Raw genomic sequence first — 20,551 nt, 5'->3', positions numbered from 1 at the left:
CTATCGAATTTCATGATGAAAAATCATGTATCATTTAACATGATAGTAATAGGTTTTTATTTGGAATATAACATGTATTATTGGCAGACATGTACGTCATGAAAGATGGGGTGTGGTGATTGTCAAGTAGAAATGTTGCATATAGATGATATTTTACGATAATTTCATTATATTCTGGTTACTCCACGAATGGGGTGCTACATTAATTATTATGTAGTCTTATACAGTATCCAAAGCTTACAACATTTGAAATAAAATTTAGATTTTTTCGACCATAGTTAATATAATAGGTGCCTGAAATTATTTAAAGGGCACAGGAGTGGCAAGGAGAGGTGTTGCCCTAAGCAACGTGAGGCCAAAAATATCGTTCAGGTCAATTTCTTCTCTAGGATGAGGAAGCTTCCATTCAAAATGATACACAAACGATGCCACCATTAAACCCACAACCCTATGAGCTAAGGGAGCTCCAGGACACATCCTTCGGCCCGATCCAAATGGTATAAACTCAAAATGTTTTCCCTTGTAGTCGATCTCATTTCCCAAGAACCTTTCAGGCTTGAATGTCAATTGGTTGTCCCAATATCTTGGGTCTCGTGCCATGGACCATGCATTGATAATAATTTTTGTATCTTTTGGCACAACATATTTACCGAGTTTAACTTCAGTTTCAGTTTTGTGAGGCACTAATAAAGGTACAGATAAATGGAGTCGCATCGTCTCTTTGATAACAGCATGCAAATAAGGCAAGTTGATGATTTTAGCTTCCTGAATTTTCCCATATTTTCCTATTGTTGTGAAGACTTCTTCACGTACTTTTGAAAATATATCAGGATCAAGCAATAGTTCAGTCATTGCCCATTCTGTTGTGTTTGAGCTTGTTTCTGTCGCTGCTAAAAAAAGACCCTGTGATATTTAACGAAATATTTGTATTAAAGTTTTACATTAGCATCATTTAGTATACCATACACAATGAAATAATTATCAATCCTGTTGTGCTAAAATCTGTCATCTTAAATAACTAAAATATTTGGTTTGCTATTATTAATCAATTACTGTTATAACTCAAAATCAAACTATCATTTAATTTATTTCCTTCCTAGTCAACGATCTACATAAAACCAATATGCCATTTTTTTATCCTCTTCTAAAGAAGGTTTGACAAGTGATATTAAATCTTGGAGTACTGGGTTTTAGGGAAACCTGCCTCCCTATTTGTAATGATTTGTAGGGCACTTCAACCCTACTCTATATCCCATTTTTCGCACCAAACCATCTCCATCCTATCCCATTTCTTGCACCACTTTAATTAATGTAAATAAATACTCCTTTCGTCTCAAAATTATAGTCCATCTTTTCATTTTGGTTTGTCCCAAAATAATAGTTCACTTCTAAAAATAAATAAACTTTTTACCAAAATACTCATTTAATATTACTTAACCAACTAAGCAATTAATGGAACATTAAATGCAAAGTAAGGACAAAACTGTCATTTTATTGTATAAAGTAATAGGTAATTAATGTTTTCTTAATCTGTGTGTTTTTCGTCTGTAGACAATAATTTTGGGACGGAGGGAGTAGTTACTATAAAACCAAATTTGGTAGTCATTCACACCACAATGGTGTAAAGGTTTCAAGTGTCAACTTTAGTCCCCAAGTATTGTATTTTTTATTTAGAGTTTATAAAATACGGGTAAGTATTTTATAAATGTATTAATTATTATTTGTAATAACATGTTATTGTAGTAAATTGATATTAATTGATTATATGCAATTATATTTGGATATAATTTGTTATTTTTCAAATTTGTTAATTACAACAAAAAAGATACATATTATACAAATTTGTGAAAAGTTAATTAGTTGAAATGTATTTTTGACAATCATATAAGTTTTAAATAAAGAATATGCTAGGGAATATATTTTTTGATGTAAAATATGATGTAAAAATAAAATAAGGTTGGAAAGGTAACATTGTTTGCAGCATTTTTTACATCATTTTGTTGTAAATAGAATGGAGTTGGATTAGAGATAGATCTTTAGAATATTTTTTTTTTAAATCAATTTTGATTTTAGTTCAATACATATCGATTGAAGGCAAACGGGCAACAAGCTGCGCTACTAGCCCTTTCTGGATGGCAAAACCAATTCTTTTGAAAACAACATTTGTGGATCTAGGAGATATGACATTAGAATGCATGACCCGTTAGACTCTATTGAGGAGTTCCACCGCCTCTGGTGCAAGAAACCTAAATGTATCGAATACAAAAGGTACAAACACATGTTGATTTTCTATACATGCATTCTCGTGCTTTACCACTTTGCACGCAACGGCTTTCAAAGCGGCATGCCCTGCTATGAAACCCCCGCTCCCCAAACCAACGAGAGAAGAAACCCCAGTAAGATCCACGCACGCATGCTTCCCTCCTATCCATCCAAAGACCAAAATGTCAGCCGGTCTAAGTGTGGACCTTCCATCCTGCGGGTCCGTCAAAAAGTTCACTGGCGCTTCTTTCTTCACAGAAATACCAGCACGCCGACAAACATCAAAGAGAACATCCCGAACCACATCATGTCTGTACTTAAAACCAGGGAGCTCTCTACAATGAACCGCGTGTTCCCCAAAGGTATCCAAACATGCCTTGCGGCAAACTGGGCATATCTCGTCAATTGGGAATATGGGAATCATGAGGCGGTAACGAAGGATAGTTCGGTACTCCACAAGAGACATATGCTGGCCAAGACCATCAATAGGGATAGTTAACAGAAAATCCTGAGCATGAGGTGCGCGCAAACACTCAAAGATTGCTTTCTGTCTGACAGTCATGTCGAAGTCGACTTCCATATCTTAGACGATTTTGCTAAAAAGGGCACACGCCAAAGCTTTTTGGGATTTAGGGGGGGGGGGGCGATGTCACACCAAAATTCTTTCTTTTATCCCTCTCATTTCTCAATTATCTTTTCTTCTCTCTCATTTCTCTTATGTTCTATGGTTGGAATAAGTTTCAAATCAGAGACGTTGTCAGCTAAGTGGGCTACTCCTAGCTTGATATGTAAAAGGTCATGAATTTTGTCTCTTATACTATTTTTTTTTCTTTTTTTAAAAGATAATGTGTGAAAAAGTTGGTGTTAAATAGGTGCAAAATGAATACTTTGAGCCCAACTAGGATTTTTAGAGTAAATTACATGAATGGTCCTTATGGTTTGTGATAATTTGTGTGTTTGATCATTAATTTATTTTTTTAATTCGGAATGCTTTTACTATTTGTTTTTGTTGCGCGCTTAGTATATAGTGTTTGTTTTTGTTACGTGTTTAGTCTCTATCTTACCTAAAAAGACTATTATTTAAATAGAAAAAAATGGTGGAATAGGTAAGGTAAGATGAGAGGGTGGGGTTGGGGTGTGTTTATTTAAATAAATTAAAAAATCAAGGGTAAAATAGTCTTTTTAGGTAAAACAGAGACCAAACGCGTAACAAAAACAAACGATAGGGACCTTCCGAGTTAAAAAAAAAGTTAGAGACCAAACATATAAATTACCTTAAGTCATAGGGATCATTCGTGTAATTTACTGGTATTTTTATCAACTTTTTGTATTATTATTATTATTATTATTATTATTATTTTTATTTTTATTATTAATAAACCAAACCCCTTTCCGTGTCTTGGTTTGATCCATTGTGTTAATGAATATTATTGGTTAAATTCACATGCTAATGGAAATTTCTTTTACTTAGGTGCTTTCACATTGCATCCGGCCTAAAAGTCTAACTTTAATAAATCACGAGTATTCGGAATTGGTGTTTATATACAGGAGGTCACGAGATGGGCTACCCCTCTTACATTGTCATTCACCTATTTAGGTGTCTCGATAGGTTCAAACATGAATCTAAAAACAGATTAGAAGCCCATAATTTATAGATTTTATACAAAAATTGACGACTTGGAAGGCCAAAACTCTATCCTTTAGAGGTCGGTTAACCCTTGTAAAAGTTGTTCTTAGTAGTCTTCTCTCCTTCTTCTCCATTTTTGTTGCACCGGTGGGTGTTCTCGACGAACTAAAAAAAATCAGAAGACAATTTCTATGGGTGAAATGGAAAATACACATAAGATATGTTGGGTAGCTTGGGAGAAGATAATGGCACCAAAAGAGAATGGCGGGTTAGACAATGCGACGCTTTGGAGCAATGTAATCAGGGGCATCCATAATCTATACAATAAACCATCTGATCGCATCTCGAAAAAAACTCTCACGGGGGTATGGAATAACGTGACAAGGGCAAGAGAAGATTTAAAGAATATGGGTATTATCAGAAATAATATCGAAACATGTAAGATCAGGAGACTAATGGAACTATTTTACACATCTAGATTATTCCGTTTAGATAATCACGTATTGTTTAGTTTATTCCTATGTTTATCTTTAGCCTATTTTCTAGCTAGTTTATCTGATCCTGTTTATAAGGATCTCTTTAATACTTGTACGTGAGAGTATCCATAATCAATGAACGAAATAGAATGTTTTCTCAGTTTCTTTATGGTATCAAAGTATTGATCCGTTGAAGAAAACCTAGATTGGAAGCCGCCATGGCAGAAGAGAAAGACAATGATCCGGGGGAAAGCAAGAAGACTGAAGAACCCAACGATGCTAACTCCATCCATGTCAATTCCCCATACCACATTCATCCGTCAGATTACCCTAAACAGATGCAGGTTAATGACGTGTTGAATGATAACAACTTCAACGAATGGAGGCAGGAGATGATCAATTTTCTGTTTGCCAAGAATAAAAAGGGGTTTGTCGATGGGTCAATCAACAAACCAGATTTTGCATCCCCCATGCATATGGCATGGATGCATGCAGATGTCATGGTTAAGGGCTAGCTGACAACAACCATGGAGAGGGACATCCGGACCAGTGTGAGGTACGCTAATACATCAGCCGAGATTTGGAAAGACTTGGAAGAGAGGTTTGAGAAGGAAGGTGCTCTACGGGCTTACGAGCTAAAACAGTTGTTGAACACGACAAGGCAGGATGGGACTTCAGTTTCATCCTACTACACGAAATTAAAAACCCTATGGGGATGAACTGCAACTCGTTCTCCCAACACCAAGATGTACCTGTGATGGGTGTAATTGCTCTCTAGGAAGAAGATTGAATGAAGTGAAGGAGAAAGAAAGAATTTATGAGTTTCTTATGGGGCTCGATGAGGAGTTCTCCATCATCCGAACCCAAATCCTTGCCATGAAGCCACCACCTTCCTTGGGGGCCACGTATCACCTGGTTGCTGAAGATGAACAGCAACGCGCAATCACAGGTGGATCCAGAAAATCAGTTGGCGAAACAACAGCCTTCCAGGTGAACGTGATGAACAGGAAGGCAACACGCACTACACAAGGGGTTCAAGGCACACAGACGGCTAACAAAGGCGCACAACAAATCATGAAACAGAGTAGCGACAAGGCAGAAAAATGCACTTTTTGTGGAAAAGAATGACACAAAAGCGATGGGTGCTTCAAGAAGATAGGTTACCCTGATTGGTGGCCAGGAAAGAAAGACAAACCAAAGGCAAAAGCAGCTTGTGTAGAAGTTGGACCCAGCCCCATACCAGGGTTAACGGATGAACAATATCGTCTTTTTGTTGCACACTTCCGAGAAGATGAGGCTCCTAAAGCTAATCTGGCAGGTAGAACTAACACGTATGATGGATGGGTGGTTGACTCGGGTGCAACCGAACACATCACCCATCGAAGTGACTTTCTTGATAACAGAGTCACAAACACCAAAGAAACACATGTCATCATCCCTAATGGCGATAAGGTGCCTGTCATGGGTGAGGGTGAACACACCCTACCAGGAGGTCTCAAAATTGATGGCGACTTACATGTTCCTAATTTCAATTACAACTTGTTATCTGTTAACAAACTTGCAAGGAACCTTAATTATGCTGTAACTTTATTTCCTGACTTCTTTGTGGTGCAGAAATTAGTGACAAGGGACTTGATTGGTGCGGGTAACTGCATTGGAGGATTGTATCGAATAGGGGCAATGGAAAAGAAGGATCTCGTGACAACTTTCGAGGTTTGGCACAAAAGACTTGGTTATCCATCACCCAAGAAGATTTCGAATTTAAATTTTGTTAGAGATGTTTCTAGGAATAACCAAACTAAAATGTGTGATGCTTGTTTTAAAGCGAAGCACACTACGTTGCCATTTCCCATTAGTGAAATAAAGACTGTTTCTTGTTTTGAGCTTATACATTGTGATGTTTGGGGAAAATATATAATCCCGTCCCTATCAAAGGCTCTCTACTTTTTAACAATAGTTGATGACTATAGCCGATCAGTGTGGACTTTTCTTATCAAACACAAACATGAAGTTGGTTTACATCTCATAAATTTTCACAAAATGGTCAAAACACAATTTGGAAGGACATAAAACAGATACGATGTGACAACGGGGGAGAATTTATCTCTAAAAGAATGTTTGACTTCTATGCCAAGAAAGGCATTGTTTTAGAAACCACTTGTCCATACACCCCACAGCAAAATGGGGTGGTAGAACGCAAGCATCGACACTTGCTTGAAACAGCCCGTGCCCTTTTATTTCAAGCAAACCTGCCGAAAACCTTTTGGGGTGAGTGCATATTGACTGCCACCTATGTCATAAATCGACTCCCCTCCAAGGTACTTCGTGGTCTCACTCCCTATGAGCTCCTTTTCAACGAGTCACCAGATTATGATCATATGCGCGTCTTTGGATGCTTGGCATACTATCGCAACACCGACACTGGGGGAGATAAATTTGAACCACGAGGCAGACCAGGAATATTCCTTGGGTACCCTCAAGGGATAAAAGGTTATCAAATTTATGACATGGAAACCAAGAAGTTAGTGATATCAAGGGACGTGGGATTCCTTGAAAACGAGTTTCCCATGAAACATATGCATTGAAACATGCAACCACTAGCCGACAGTGAGGATCTTTTTCGCTTTGCTGATAAGATCATCACACCCCCTGATCAAAACTCATCATCCGAGACTGCCATGCATGACAGTTTTATCGATGATAACATCCCCACAAGTCATTCTGACCACAACCAACATACGACGAGTATTGTAAATGATGTCTTTGGCGAGGTTGAAGATAATTCTGTACCAACGAACCATCACGCCGCCAGTGAAACCAACAGCACCGATCAGCAAAGAGAAACCAGAAACAGGTCACAACCCACCCGTTACAAAGACTATGAAGTGCATCTCCCCCCTTCGATAAATCATCCGCAACCCGTCACTAGGCGAGTCGCCTCTACGGTACATCCTCTTACCAATTATGTCTCTTATAAAAAAATTTCTCAATTTCACAAATCCTTTTTAGCTGCCATCGTCACCAACGATGAGCCTAAATTTTTTCATCAAGCAGTTCGAGACAAACGATGGAAAGAGGCAATGCAGAAGGAAATTGAAGCCCTTGAGCAAAACAACACTTGGGAACTTACGAGTCTGCCAAGAGACAAGAGAGCTATAGACTCTAAGTGGGTGTACAAAGTGAAGTATAAGCCGAATGGAGAGGTGGAACGATACAAAGCACGCCTTGTGGCAAAAGGCTACACAAAAATGGAAGGAGTCGACTTTCATGACACGTTTGCCCCAGTTGCTAAACTCGTCATTGTTCGTGTTTCGCTTACCATAGCTGTCAAGCGTGACTGGATCATATCCCAATTAGACGTCAACAATGCATTTCTACATGGCGATCTCGATGAAGACATTTATATGAAAATACCACAAGGCTTCAGAAAAGATAATGAGACACGTGTATGTAAGCTAAAAAAATCCTTATACGGCCTAAAACAAGCCTCGCGAAACTGGTATAAAAAATTCACTGCTACCCTTCAAGATCTTGCTTTTCGAGAGTCTCATGCTAAACACTCGCTTTTTATTCACAAAGACGGAGATATCTTTGTGGCAGCACTCATCTATGTTAACGATGTTATCATTGTGGGGAATGATAGAAAGAAGATAGAAGATACGAAGTCATGCCTTGACAAGAATTTTAGTATTAAAGACCTTGGAACTTTGAAATACTTCTTGGGAATTGAAGTAGCTCGCATAAATGAAGGGCTGGTACTCAGTCAACGCAAATACACCATTGATGTGGTCGAAGATTCTGGCATGCTTGGCTGTCGGCCTAGTCGGTTTCCTATGGAACAAAATTTGAAGGTCGATAAAGGAGATGATGCTGACAAGGTAGATGCAAGCACCTATCGACGCCTTGTTGGTAGGCTTCTCTATCTCCAAGCCACTAGGCCCGACATAACTTACGCAGTGAACGTGCTTAGTCAGTTTGTTTCTGATCCTCGCCAAAACCATTGGGATGCAGCCATGCGACGAGTTCTTCGATATCTGAAAAACACCTTGGGGCAAGGCATACTTTTACCAAAGGAAGGAGACGTTAAGCTCACTGCTTACAGTGACTCTGATTGGTTGGGATGCCCCTTTTCACGGAGATCACGGACAGGATATTTGTTGATCTTAGGGGGTGCTCCAATCTCTTGGAAATCCAAGAAACAATCTGTTGTTTCACGCTCCTCCGCTGAAGCAGAATATCGTGCAATGGCTGTCACGGTTAGTGAAATACTCTGGATTCGATGGTTGTTGGCTGATTTCGACATTGTTTTGGACAAACCCACTCCCCTTTTGTGTGATAATGAATCTGCTCGTCACATTGCACACAATCCTGTTTTCCACGAACGTACAAAGCACGTGGAAATGGACTGTTACTTTGTTAAGGAACGAGTTGAGTCTAAGGAGATTGCACCTGTCAAAATCAAGACTCAAGACCAGTTAGCTGATTTATTGACCAAACCACTTGGATCAGATCGTCTCAAATTTCTATCGGACAAGTTGGGCATTCGTAATCTTCATGCTCCATCTTGAGGGGGAGTAATGGAACTATTTTACACATCTAGATTATTCCATTTAGATAATCACGTATTGTTTAGTTTATTCTTATGTTTATCTTTAGCCTATTTTCTAGCTAGTTTATCTGATCCTGTTTATAAGGATCTCTTTAATACTTGTACGTGAGAGTATCCATAATCAATGAACGGAATAGAATGTTTTCTCAGTTTCTTTAGAGACAACACACTTTTTTGGATCGATGTATGGTGTGGCAATGGGGCTTTTGAAGAACATTTTCCCAGAATTATACAAATTGGAGAAACAAAAATATTGCAAAGTAAAAGACATGGTATATACATGGGTTAAACATAGGAGAGTAAAATGTAGCTACAAATAGGTAGAGTGGTGTGTTTGCCCGCTAAGTTGTGTGTAATCTTTCCTTTTAGAACTTTTATGTACTCTCCTTGCCATGTCTAGTCACTTTCTAGGCGGTGGCTTTTTTTAATGAATTATTTGTGGGTTCTAAAAAAACTAACTATATGTTAATAACAAATATATGTTTTTGGCTAATTAACTATGCCTTTTTTTTGTTTAACTCAGGAATTTGATGCATTTTCACATCGATTATGTGTTTGTCAAAACGGTGATGGTATTAATAGAAGTGGTGGACATAAATGGCAATAATGGTGAGGTGTGGATTTTTGGATTGGGAAGGGACATAATAGGAGGATGGAGGAGGCAGCAGTGGAATGGAAGGCATAACTCTGCCTTTAAAGAGAGTTGGTGAGTGGGGGTGAGACTTATCTTTTTATTTATTTAAACTAAATAACTAAACGTGTAAAATAAAATTGAAGTGGACGAAATTCACAACCACGACAATATGACTCTTTTTGTAAATTGAAACATTCTAAAATTGTAAAATAAAATTGAAGTGGACGAAATTCACAACCACGACAATATGACTCTTTTGTAAATTGAAACATTTTTGGACGTGAGTCAATGAAAATAAAAGGATCATTTTTATAGTTTTCTCAAGATAATTATAAAAGATAAATATAAATCCGAATGAGGGTAGAAAAATGTTGTGAAACGAGTTTAAAACGTTGAAAAAAATGTATAAAAAAATTAAAATTTTTTTGTAAAATGCTATAAATGTAGAAAAAACTTGTAAAATGACAAAATCTCAAAGATTGCCCATGTGGTTTGTAAAAAGCATCACATGTATGATAACAATAAAAAGTGCTACACAATGGTCCATTGTTTGTTGTGTTGTTGACTAGTTGGTCCGTAATCTTTTATTTTGTTTCACATTTGATATAAAATTACTATTTCATGGTTAGATTGTTTTTTACTAATTTTTATTAAGAGTTTTCTCTTTTTGTTAAGGTTTTGTTAATAAACCTCATCCCAAATAAACTCCTTCCCCACTGATTTAGATCGAGGCCTCATTACACCCATCTTTATTTCCTCTCCAACATCTAAAACCATGTCGATGCCCTACATCTTCACCATCTCTACGTCATTAGTGTTTCTCACTATACCAAGGATTCCTCAGGGTAAAATCCTTCCAAGGATCACCATCATTCTTATTGATATTGAAATCATTTATTGATACATTTGGTTTTTCTCGCACTAGAGGCGGTAAAGCTCCTCAATAGAGTTCAACGGGTCATGCATTCTATTATTATATCTCTTAGATCCGTAGATGGTGTTTTCAAAAGAATTGGTTTTGTCATCCAAAATGGGCTAACGGCGCAGCTTGTTGCTTGGTTGTCTTCCGTCGATATGTATTGACATCTATTATGCTACTACTTGAAGTCGAACTTAGAGGTTGTTTTGGTTGAGTCGTTGATGCCCTAAGTTAGATGTCACCGACCACCAATCAAATTTTAGGTGATCCACTTGTACCTCCAAAAATCCCTTTGAACATGACAAATGTTGATTTAAGCTCTAAGAAATATGAAATCAGTGTTGGGGATTATTTTTATGGATACCAATTTAGGACCTTCAGTTCTACATGATGTTTTCGGATGACAAAACCTAAAATCAAGGAAAATTTGAACAATCTTTTTGTAGGTTTCAATTTGTATAACATAATGCTTTGAAATTATGAGTATTTGTGTTTGTTAAACCCATAAATTGATTTCATGTTTACTAAGTGAAATCTGAGGTTTCTATATATGTTTTCTAGATTTAATAGATCTACCGGATGGATTGAATTATTATGTAAATAGAAGATATTCTTGTGTATGATAAGATGATAGTGAATTCAAGTAACAATTTTGTGTATCCATCGTCATCTTTTTCAAACACTAGACAAAAAAAATATACAAGGCGTGTGGGGTGAGGATGAGCGTAGAGTAGGCTCTTGTGCTATAAACTATTATATTTCATATATCATTTGGAAATCAAAAAAACAAACAACATTAAATTTTAGAGTATTTGTTCGTTTGTTGACAATTCAAAGAAGTTGAAGACAATTTTTTTTTCTTTTCAAAAACAATATTGACCAATTATATATATATATATATATATATATATATATATATATATATATATATATATATAAAATTGTCCAACCTTAGGAATAGTAAAATTGGTGGTTTTTGGTCAGATTCGGTCCTTTGTTTTTTTGTGGTTTGTTATCTTCTGGATTTGTTGCTGGCTATTTTGTTTTGGGCAGTTTATGACAATTTGTCCATTATTGATAGGCACGTGTTGGTCGTATCTTTGTTTCACCGTTTTTCCGCCCTATCAGCGTTGGATTGCTGTTAAGTAGCTAACTTCATCACTGTTCATCAAGTTATTTTACCGGGGTTAGTTTAAACCTCCACCGATCCACCGTCTACATCTTATTCCTCATTCAGACTTACCCTTTCATATCTCCACAATTTCTCCACGGCCACCGGATACCTCAGGAACAATTTTGGATGCTTCCACATGTCGCTACCACCAGATGACGTTGTTCTCTTGCCTAATTTGTTTTAATCTATAAAACCGGCGATACCCATCACCGGTCCCTCTGTTTCCTACACAGATTGAGGTCTCCCATGTATGTGGATTCCTTAAAGTTTCTTGCTTTCTTCCCCAATTCTATTCCAATATCCATGTAGCACAGAGATAAGATATAAGAGACTAGAGGTAGCGCACACTTAAGAACTTCGACTCAGGTAGTCAACAATTTCACATCGGTCTCCAATTCTTCTTCTCTGTATTTCCGTTATTCAAAATTCGTTCTATGAAACCTTTTGTCCACTGTTTTTGAACAAGAAATACGTACGCTTTTGTTTTTTCTCGGGATAGCTGACGTCTCTACGGTGTAGGGATATAACTAATTTGGGGTTTTATTGAAGGCTTAATTTGGGGGGAGGGGGGTTCAGCATCTGTCTTAAACAATCCTCAAGGGAATATTGAAGACCATTCTTAGCTCTATAGTGAAATCAGCAAGTAAGTTTATTTTGATATCACAAGTTGTTTGGAAATTTGGGACAAATGGAGTTGTATTTTCATCTACCCATTCACTTTGTATGTTTGACCAGAGGATTACAGAGGATATTGAGCTGTCAATGGCCCGACGATGGTTGCGATGGTTAACTTCTGATGTCATTCATTAAAAAAGGGAAGGCTGCCGTCGCCAGAGAGGGAAGCGGCGTAGCCGGAGGCTACCGTAGAAAGTTGTAAGCTGAACGAATTCACTTTTCTAGGGTTTATCGCCTCTTTACTTTTTATGACTTTTTTTTTGTACAGATTCGCACAACAGAGTTCATTTCTTCAATTCTTCAAGGGTTGTTAAACTAACCCTCATGCCACTTCTATTCTGAAATTCATCTACTGTTTCTCAATTTCTTCTACCCAAACTTGTGACTTTCTTACTTATGGTTTCATGCTTCGATTCAGATTTTCTTTAACGTTTGATAATCAGTTAATTATACAACTAATACAAGTTTAAGTGTTTAATTACTTTTTTACCGGCATCAAAGCATCAAAGGCTTTAATTTTTATGTTTTGTATATGTTTGGATTTAAAAAATAAAGATTCTGATTGTTTGGGGAACTACCATCGCTCTTTTCTATTTTTATTTGTTAAGTGGAATTTTGGTATCAAAAAAGTATTCCAACGAAACTGTGAATCAGTAGGCAATGGATGGGAATGAAAATTTCCATGTGGGTATGATTATAATTCCCAATTTGCCCTTACTTTCTTTCACTCTGAATTAACAAGAATATGTTAACTTCAATCATCTATTTAATCTTTTCTTGCAGATGTTTCCACTTGCTATTACAATTACAAGTGGTAACAGTTTCATTGTAAAACTATCAGAAAAAGATCCAGGTCATTGTTTTTACTTTTTAACCTTTTTCAAACGATAAATTTTTAAAAGTTTTTGGTATTATACTTATGTTCTTAACAATTTGTTTCTATTTTTCAGGTTCTTCTATAATGCTTGCAAAACTCGCAACGGAAGCCGATTGCACCAGTGTAATTATTAATTAATCATATCTCACTTATTTTTTTTCTCATTACAAGTATTGTTTGGGATCAATCTAATACTTTTCTTTTTGTTTCAGGTAGGACACTGTGAATGCCATTTGTGATGATATGTGCTTTCAAACATTCATGATGTTTCCTTTTCCTGATATAATACCAAAAAGCATGTGGGCTAGGTGGAGTAGGGGTGTTCGTTTGGATGGATCGGTTTGATCCGATCCAATCAAGTGAGTCCAAATTGATTTCGGTTTTCAAAACATGGATCCAAATAGTCCAAACTAAATTCAAATCCGATCCGATCCAATTACAATTCGGTTGGATCGGTTTTTGTAATTCGGTTTTCAAAAACCCGAAACATTTTAAAAGGACATATAATTATAATATTACCTAACTTTACACAAGAAGCAAAAACATATTATTTAGTTGTGATTTGAAATTTATAAACAATTACTAAGAAGATATATTATAGTTAAATATTTTATAGATAGAAAACTTTTGAAAGAAAATGCATATTAATGTTTTTTTTATCGAGTGAAACGTTTTGAACCTATTTGAAAAAATAAATTACAAAATCAAGAAATAATTATAGATATATATTATCAATAAATAAATAATAAATGTTTATTCGGTTTTTTTGGACTATTCGGTTCTTATTTTATAAATCAAAACCAATCCGAAATCCAAAATAATAATTCGGTTTTGTTTAAAACCAATCAAAATATCCGAACCAAATAGTCCAATCCAAATTGTCTAATTGGACAATTCGGTTTTATCCAAATAGTGAACAGCCCTAAAGTGGAGACGTGGAGGTATTATTGGAGTTGCCGCTTTAACTGGTGGAACTTTAATGGCGATTACTGGTGGTATAGTTATAGTTATAATATCCCAAACTTTTCAATTCTTTTAGTAAATATAATGTTATCTGTAATTCTGTATATTGTATAATGGATGATTTTATTTTCAACAGGTTTAGCAGCTCCAACAATTGCTGTAGGATTTAGTGCTTTAGCACCAACATTGGGTACAATTATACCAGTGATTGGAACCGGTGGTTTTGCTGCTATTGCTACAGCTGCAGGAAGTGTTGCAGGTTCTGTTGCAGTGGAGGTGAATAAAGAATAAAGATTTATTAAGATTTACAATGTTCTTTAATATAAATAAATAATAAGTAAATCTATAAATGTGATTGTTTCAGCTGCTGGAGCTGGACTTACAGGGACAAAAATGGCTACAAGGACATGAAGTATTGATGATTTTGAGTTCAAAACCATAGGGGACAATCATAACCAAGGCGTGAGTTCTTTTTTTTTTTTTAAATCTTTTGGGTTTGTGTCATATCAATTATCATATGTGACCATTAAAGGTTACAATGACCAAATGAATACAAACTCATCAAGTTAAGTGGCAAACTCGCCTCTTTTGAAAGAATGGTCAAAATGGTAAATGGGTAAAAGTATAATGGTCATATTATATGACATAAAGCCTTAGTTTTTAGTTCCCTAATGTATATTGTAATGATATTTTGTCATAAACCTTGTGTTAAGTAACAGAGGTTGGCAGTTGAGATATTGGTGTCAGGATTTGTCTTTGAGTAGGAACATCTAATTACTAATATTTATTGTTTGTGCGAATATGTAATTCTGCATTATTTTTAACATGATATGTATGTACAATTTTGGACTTAATTTGTAAGCATTAGTTGAACATTTTCTGTCAGATTATATATCATGTTCAGCTGCTTTACAGGGGAAGAGTAGAAAGTGTGGGCCAAAAGTCGTCTTATTTAGGGTAAGAAGGAAAAAATGGGTAATGGTCGGATGCCTAAACCTAGGGTTCTTACTTTACAGTAGGCTTATTTCAAGAACATGACGTACTATTTGTTTTTTTTTTATCAAAATATATCCAAATTCACTTCCAATTTCAGTTCTTGAAATCTTTCTGAAATTATAAATATTGTTGTGAATATGCCAGGAAAGATGATGACATCACCAAGGAGAAAAAAAACAATGGAGGATGTTGTTAAGGTGCGAAGATGAGTTTTTATATTGCAGAGATGAAAGCTTAGGGTAAAAAAGTCTATAATTTTTTTTTAAATGTCAACAAAAAACGACTGTGCCTAAATCTTCTACAAAGAGTAATTTTCGTAATGACAACTTTCCTCATGCTCCCAACAACTCACATGGTCAAAATTTTAAAATTGAACTGTTGGAATAGTATTTGTTTTATATAAAAATATGAAAACAATCTTTTTATTCTTTTCTATTTTAATGTTAAAAATGGATATTTTTCCAAAGAAATAGGAGTTGAAAACTTACAATGTTTACTACTGACTTTGTTTTCTTTTCTTATTTTTTTTTATTTATTTAATTTTTTTTGACGTTATATTAGTTGCATCTGCCTCTTAAATGTATGTTTGAAGGTAAAAATCAATATAACCCAAATACAAGGCAATTTGCACCGATATAATTTGGTAATTTTTTTTACTACAAAGTTGTTAACCAAGAAAATGAAAACATAATGCTATAATTAATATTTAAATAAATGTATAATCTTTATTTCTTGCACTTGTAGTTAGCTATTTTCAAAAGTTCCTTGCTATAACAATGTAAAATTTGCACTCGCAGTTAGCTATTTCCGTCTTATGGCTGATTCATTTATTTTGCCTTATATGTTGTAGCTATTGTAGCCATCAGGTTTCCCATTGGTGGTATAATAGGTTGCATAGCTGCTGCCTTTTAAACCCAATCAAACTGAGATGAATATTTGTGAAACCGAGTTGTTTTTTAAATGTATTTCAAAAATGTGTGATTAATTGTCAGCCTTTTGGTTTCTTTCTTTCATAACCTAATGTAATGAATTCTTTTGAGTATCCTACTCTAACCCCTCACGGTTTGATTAATATAATGAAATGCATGTGTAACATGTCTATTTCTAAACACAGCTTATTCCACATGCACAACACAAATAGTGCACAAACACATTCTGCCCCTTGCGAAGCAAGGGATACCCATCTAGTTAAAATTAATACAGAAAAAAAGATGATAAAGGTGGGCTTTATTTTAAAATCAAAAGATAAATAATTTAAAATAGGTTATAGATTATATAAATAAGGAAAAAAAATTGTCATTTCATACCTATTTAAACTCAAATTATTAATCATATTCAAGGTTCTAAAAAGCTCGACATATTTCATCGCCATGACTACAAGTGTCGCCTTAAGTCATAATAAAAATGAATAATAGTAGAAAACTTATATAAAACTATTAATTATATACAAATTTGTCGCCTTAAGTTACGCCTTAAAGACGACATGGCTCGTGATGGCTCAAAAAGTTTGAGACTTGACATTGCCACCAAGTCACGCCTTATATTATTTAGAACATCCATTATATCTAACTTAGAGACTATTAGTACAATAAAAAAGAAATCACCAACACTCTTCAAGTGAAAAAATAGTATTTAATATTAATATTTAAGTTCATAATAATAATAATCCGATGTGTTTATATATATATATATATATATATATATATATATATATATATATATATATATATATATATATATATATATACTACGGGAAAAGATCAAATGAGAACACTTAAAACGTTGAGAACGCGAGAACAGTTCTAGACCAATCAATATATAAGGGCATATTAGTAATTGTATATTTAAATTAAAATAAAATAAAATAAAATCAATCAAATTCCCTTAAATTTAGGATCAGTTACCAAAATAGAAGGAAATATTTGATTTTTTATTTTTCTTATTAATGAAATATAAAAAAACATTTTTATCAAAAAAAAATTAAAACTAAAAAATTTAATTTTTTTTTCTTAAAAAATATTTTTTTTCTTAAAAAATATTTTTTTTCTTCAATTTCATGTCTATTTTTAAACAATCAGATTATTAAAAAAACGTTTTTACCATGATTAAAAAATGTTTTCTATTTTTTATTTTTTACCAATATATCAAAAAGATTAATCATTTCAAACGAATATGTGTAATCATACAAAAATAAAAACATATTTATAGTCATATATGAATCTGTTGTAATCGTGAATGAATAGATGAATTAAATTATAATAATAAACGAATATAACACAATTTATAGAGAAAAACTACAATACAACTATAATCATAAATAAATAAAAATATTGGATATTTAAATCTAGATTACACATCTATTCATAAATAATAACACAACAAGTTACAATGTAATACATATCTATTTTTCTATAATCACATTTGAATACAACATAAACAAAAATTATAATAAAAATAATTAATTATTCATAAATGAATATATATCATTAATCACATTTGAATACAAATCCAATCATAATGAATACCACTCTAATCATAAATAAATACCATAGCTGCCGATCCCATGAGGCATATGACAAAACCCATTGCTAACTTAGACAGTGTCACAAATAAGATCAGAAGAATCAGAAGAATAACTCAACCAGTCAGCAAAAAAAAGCCTCAAGTCAAATTTAACCCTGGGGAAATCAAAAGAGGCAGCAGCCTCTTGGCTTTTCCCCCTCACCTCGAACGCTTGTAGAGGAAAGGATGACAGAATGTGACGCGAGCCAGAGGAGCACCACGGTCGGGATCGTGGATGATTTCGGTGATTACACCCTTGAGGTAACCATTGTGTTCTCCAAAGTCGAGGCTGCGAAACCTAGCAGGCCCCTTCCTGTGGTGGGTATGGGGCTTAAAGAACGACCCTGCTCCCTTACGTTGTGCCCTAATCACACGCCTGATTTCTGGTTCTCTCTTACCTCTCTGTCTCTCTCTCTCGCACACACTCGGTGGCTAGGATTTGGGGACGACGGCAGGTTCTGGGGAGTGAAGATCTTGATATAGGGTTTGGCAATCGACAGTAAGTAGTAATATGGGCCGAGCTCTGTTGTATGGATAATTTAGATGGCTGTTACAGGCATCAAGAATCCGTAGACTAATCTTCAAGAGTCAAATTTCAAACAAAATTGAACCATGATAAATTCGCAGCAACAAACCAGCATAACCGGTGGTCCTTTTTCCCCCTCCTCTTTGCGATCAATCTGCCACCACCGAGCCCCCTTCTTTCCCTTTCTTCTTCTTCTTCATTCGCTGCCAAGAATAACCACCGTGAGGTTCTGATTTAGATGGAGCGATTGAGACCGATGTACAGGTGAGGGAGGCGTGCCCTAGGTATAGAGAGAAAGATGAAGTCGAAAATAGTGGAGTGAATGACGAAGTCATAGGTTTATAGAGAGATTGAGAGATTTTAGGAGTTGTTTAAAATAAGGGAATGATTAATTACCATGATACCCTTTTCTTATTTTTAATTCAAATTAATTGAATTTAAACATTTTAATAATAACAAATTTTCTAATTAATTATAGCCTTAGATCTAAGATAATAGATGGATGAGATCTGTTCTCAACCTCTTAGGTGTTCTCATTTGATCCTACTCCTATATACTACATTATAATGCATTTATAAATGTGGGCTCCATAAATTTTAAGACTTTTGTCTTAAAAACAAGGAGAAGGGATACCAGCCTTTAGATGAAAAATGAAAAGGTGATCCGTGTGACTTACAAAATTTAAGAGTGGCTTGGTTACACAAAAGCCAATCAAATTAAATTAAAACAAATTTAAGAGTGGCTTGGTTACACAAAAGCCGAACTTACAAAAATGTGCACCAGTTACAAGAAACCACATGGATCAACCCACTGATCGTTGTTCAGTAGCTTTCATCAAACGATTTAAACTGAAAGGTCACGGATCGGCATGTTTGTCTACATATCTCCTTATAACCCTCTTCAAATTCATCTCCATTTCCGGCATCTCTAAATTCCTTACTCCCTCTTTCACTCAAAAGCTAACAACCGATACCAACACCCTTTGCCCCTACGTCTAAGAAATTTTGCTCACTTGATATCTCTGTCGTCTCTTCCCATTCAACATTTTCAATATTAGCCGACATCAATACCAGTTTTCGACACACCGATACTTCCCCACTCTTCCATGACGAAGCACTGCCACCTCTTCCACTACCTTCCTCACACCGAGAGCCTCTCTCCGTTCGTCATTAGAAAAACCCTAGCCAAATTTCCGGAACAATTGGTGAAATCTATGGTCCATATTGTGTCTGCATCTGCTTCGACCTCCGACCTCCTACCTCCGGCCTAGGATTACCTGTAATTGATGGCCTCTGTATAAATCTGTGTGTATGTCGTTTTTTATATGGATTTAGATCTACTTTTAATATTCTTTTTTCTTCAAGTTTGTGATTAAAGGTTAATTTTGAATAGGTTCTTGATTTGATCGGTTTTAGCACTTAGAAAAATTGGATTCGATTTCCAGCTATATGACTTATTTAAGTGGTGTTCAATAGATGCATAAACTATGAGATTTTCAAACTGTGTGTTTGTAAGACCTATTAAACTATGTGTGTATGGTGAAAAGTATGTGTATGATCTGCTTTTTGTGTGTATGTGTCCCTGATGGTTGATGGATATGTGTTTGAATATTAGATCTGGGTTTTATTTTGTTGTTTTTTCCCAACCTTATTTCCAAATAGATCTATGTTTGAGGGCTGAAGCTTACATTTGTGTTGTTCTGGCTTTTGATTTTGATAGTCGTATTTCTGATTTTTGTTGATTTATTTTACATGATAATTTTTTATTGATTTATTTTGGGAAAATTTCAAATTTAATGAATGTGTTTTTGATGAAATTATTTGCAGATTTATGTGGATCTTATAATGAAGGATAAAGATAGATGGCTTGATGTTATTGCTACTTATTTGTTTTGGAGTAACAACTTACGTTCATTTTAGTGTTAAATACAATGAATTACAACTTACTTATATTTTCTAATGCAGATGAAGAACTTGGTCATTTCTTGATAGAATCGAACTGCAAATACAACAAGCAAAGCCCATTCTACATTCATCCTTGTAAAATTAGGAATTGTATAAATCCAAGATCAGGTTAAACCTAATTTTTTGAACTCCATATCAGAGTTGATTTGGTTGCTTTATTAGATATTTAGATTGTTGTGTAGCGAGTTTTAAATTGGCTTTATTTGTAATGATTTGTTACAGGATTCTGGAAATCTTGAAAAATTTATGAAATAACGCATCAAGATCGGCACTATTTCAGTTTAAAC

General features: G+C 35.0%; 1 protein-coding gene and 2 long non-coding RNA genes across 3 annotated transcripts; 2 read left to right on the top strand and 1 right to left on the bottom strand.

Moving 5' to 3' along the window:
* Positions 1–300: 300 nt before the first annotated feature.
* LOC145164793 (cytochrome P450 76C2-like) lies at positions 301–1,009 on the bottom strand. Its single transcript, XM_079083473.1, has 2 exons — positions 962–1,009; positions 301–903 (listed from the first exon to the last, which is right to left on the bottom strand). Exons 1-2 carry the CDS (start codon positions 1,007–1,009, stop codon positions 301–303), a joined length of 651 nt encoding a protein of 216 aa, XP_078939599.1.
* A 10,746-nt stretch (positions 1,010–11,755) lies between these two features.
* Positions 11,756–12,513, top strand: LOC145167452 (uncharacterized). The gene is made up of 3 exons (XR_013741139.1): positions 11,756–12,067; positions 12,251–12,344; positions 12,437–12,513. It is a non-coding gene; the product is annotated as an uncharacterized LOC145167452 (long non-coding RNA).
* A 1,920-nt stretch (positions 12,514–14,433) lies between these two features.
* Positions 14,434–14,977, top strand: LOC145167451 (uncharacterized). The gene is made up of 3 exons (XR_013741138.1): positions 14,434–14,492; positions 14,581–14,678; positions 14,936–14,977. It is a non-coding gene; the product is annotated as an uncharacterized LOC145167451 (long non-coding RNA).
* Positions 14,978–20,551: the final 5,574 nt, after the last annotated feature.

Source organism: Lactuca virosa, chromosome 3 (genome assembly GCF_052849685.1).
Source record: "Lactuca virosa cultivar CGN04683 chromosome 3, Lactuca_virosa_CGN04683_v6, whole genome shotgun sequence".
NCBI lineage: Eukaryota > Viridiplantae > Streptophyta > Magnoliopsida > Asterales > Asteraceae > Lactuca > Lactuca virosa.
The sequence above is the reverse complement of the archived record's forward strand: the minus strand, read 5'-3'. Positions and strand labels throughout refer to the sequence as shown.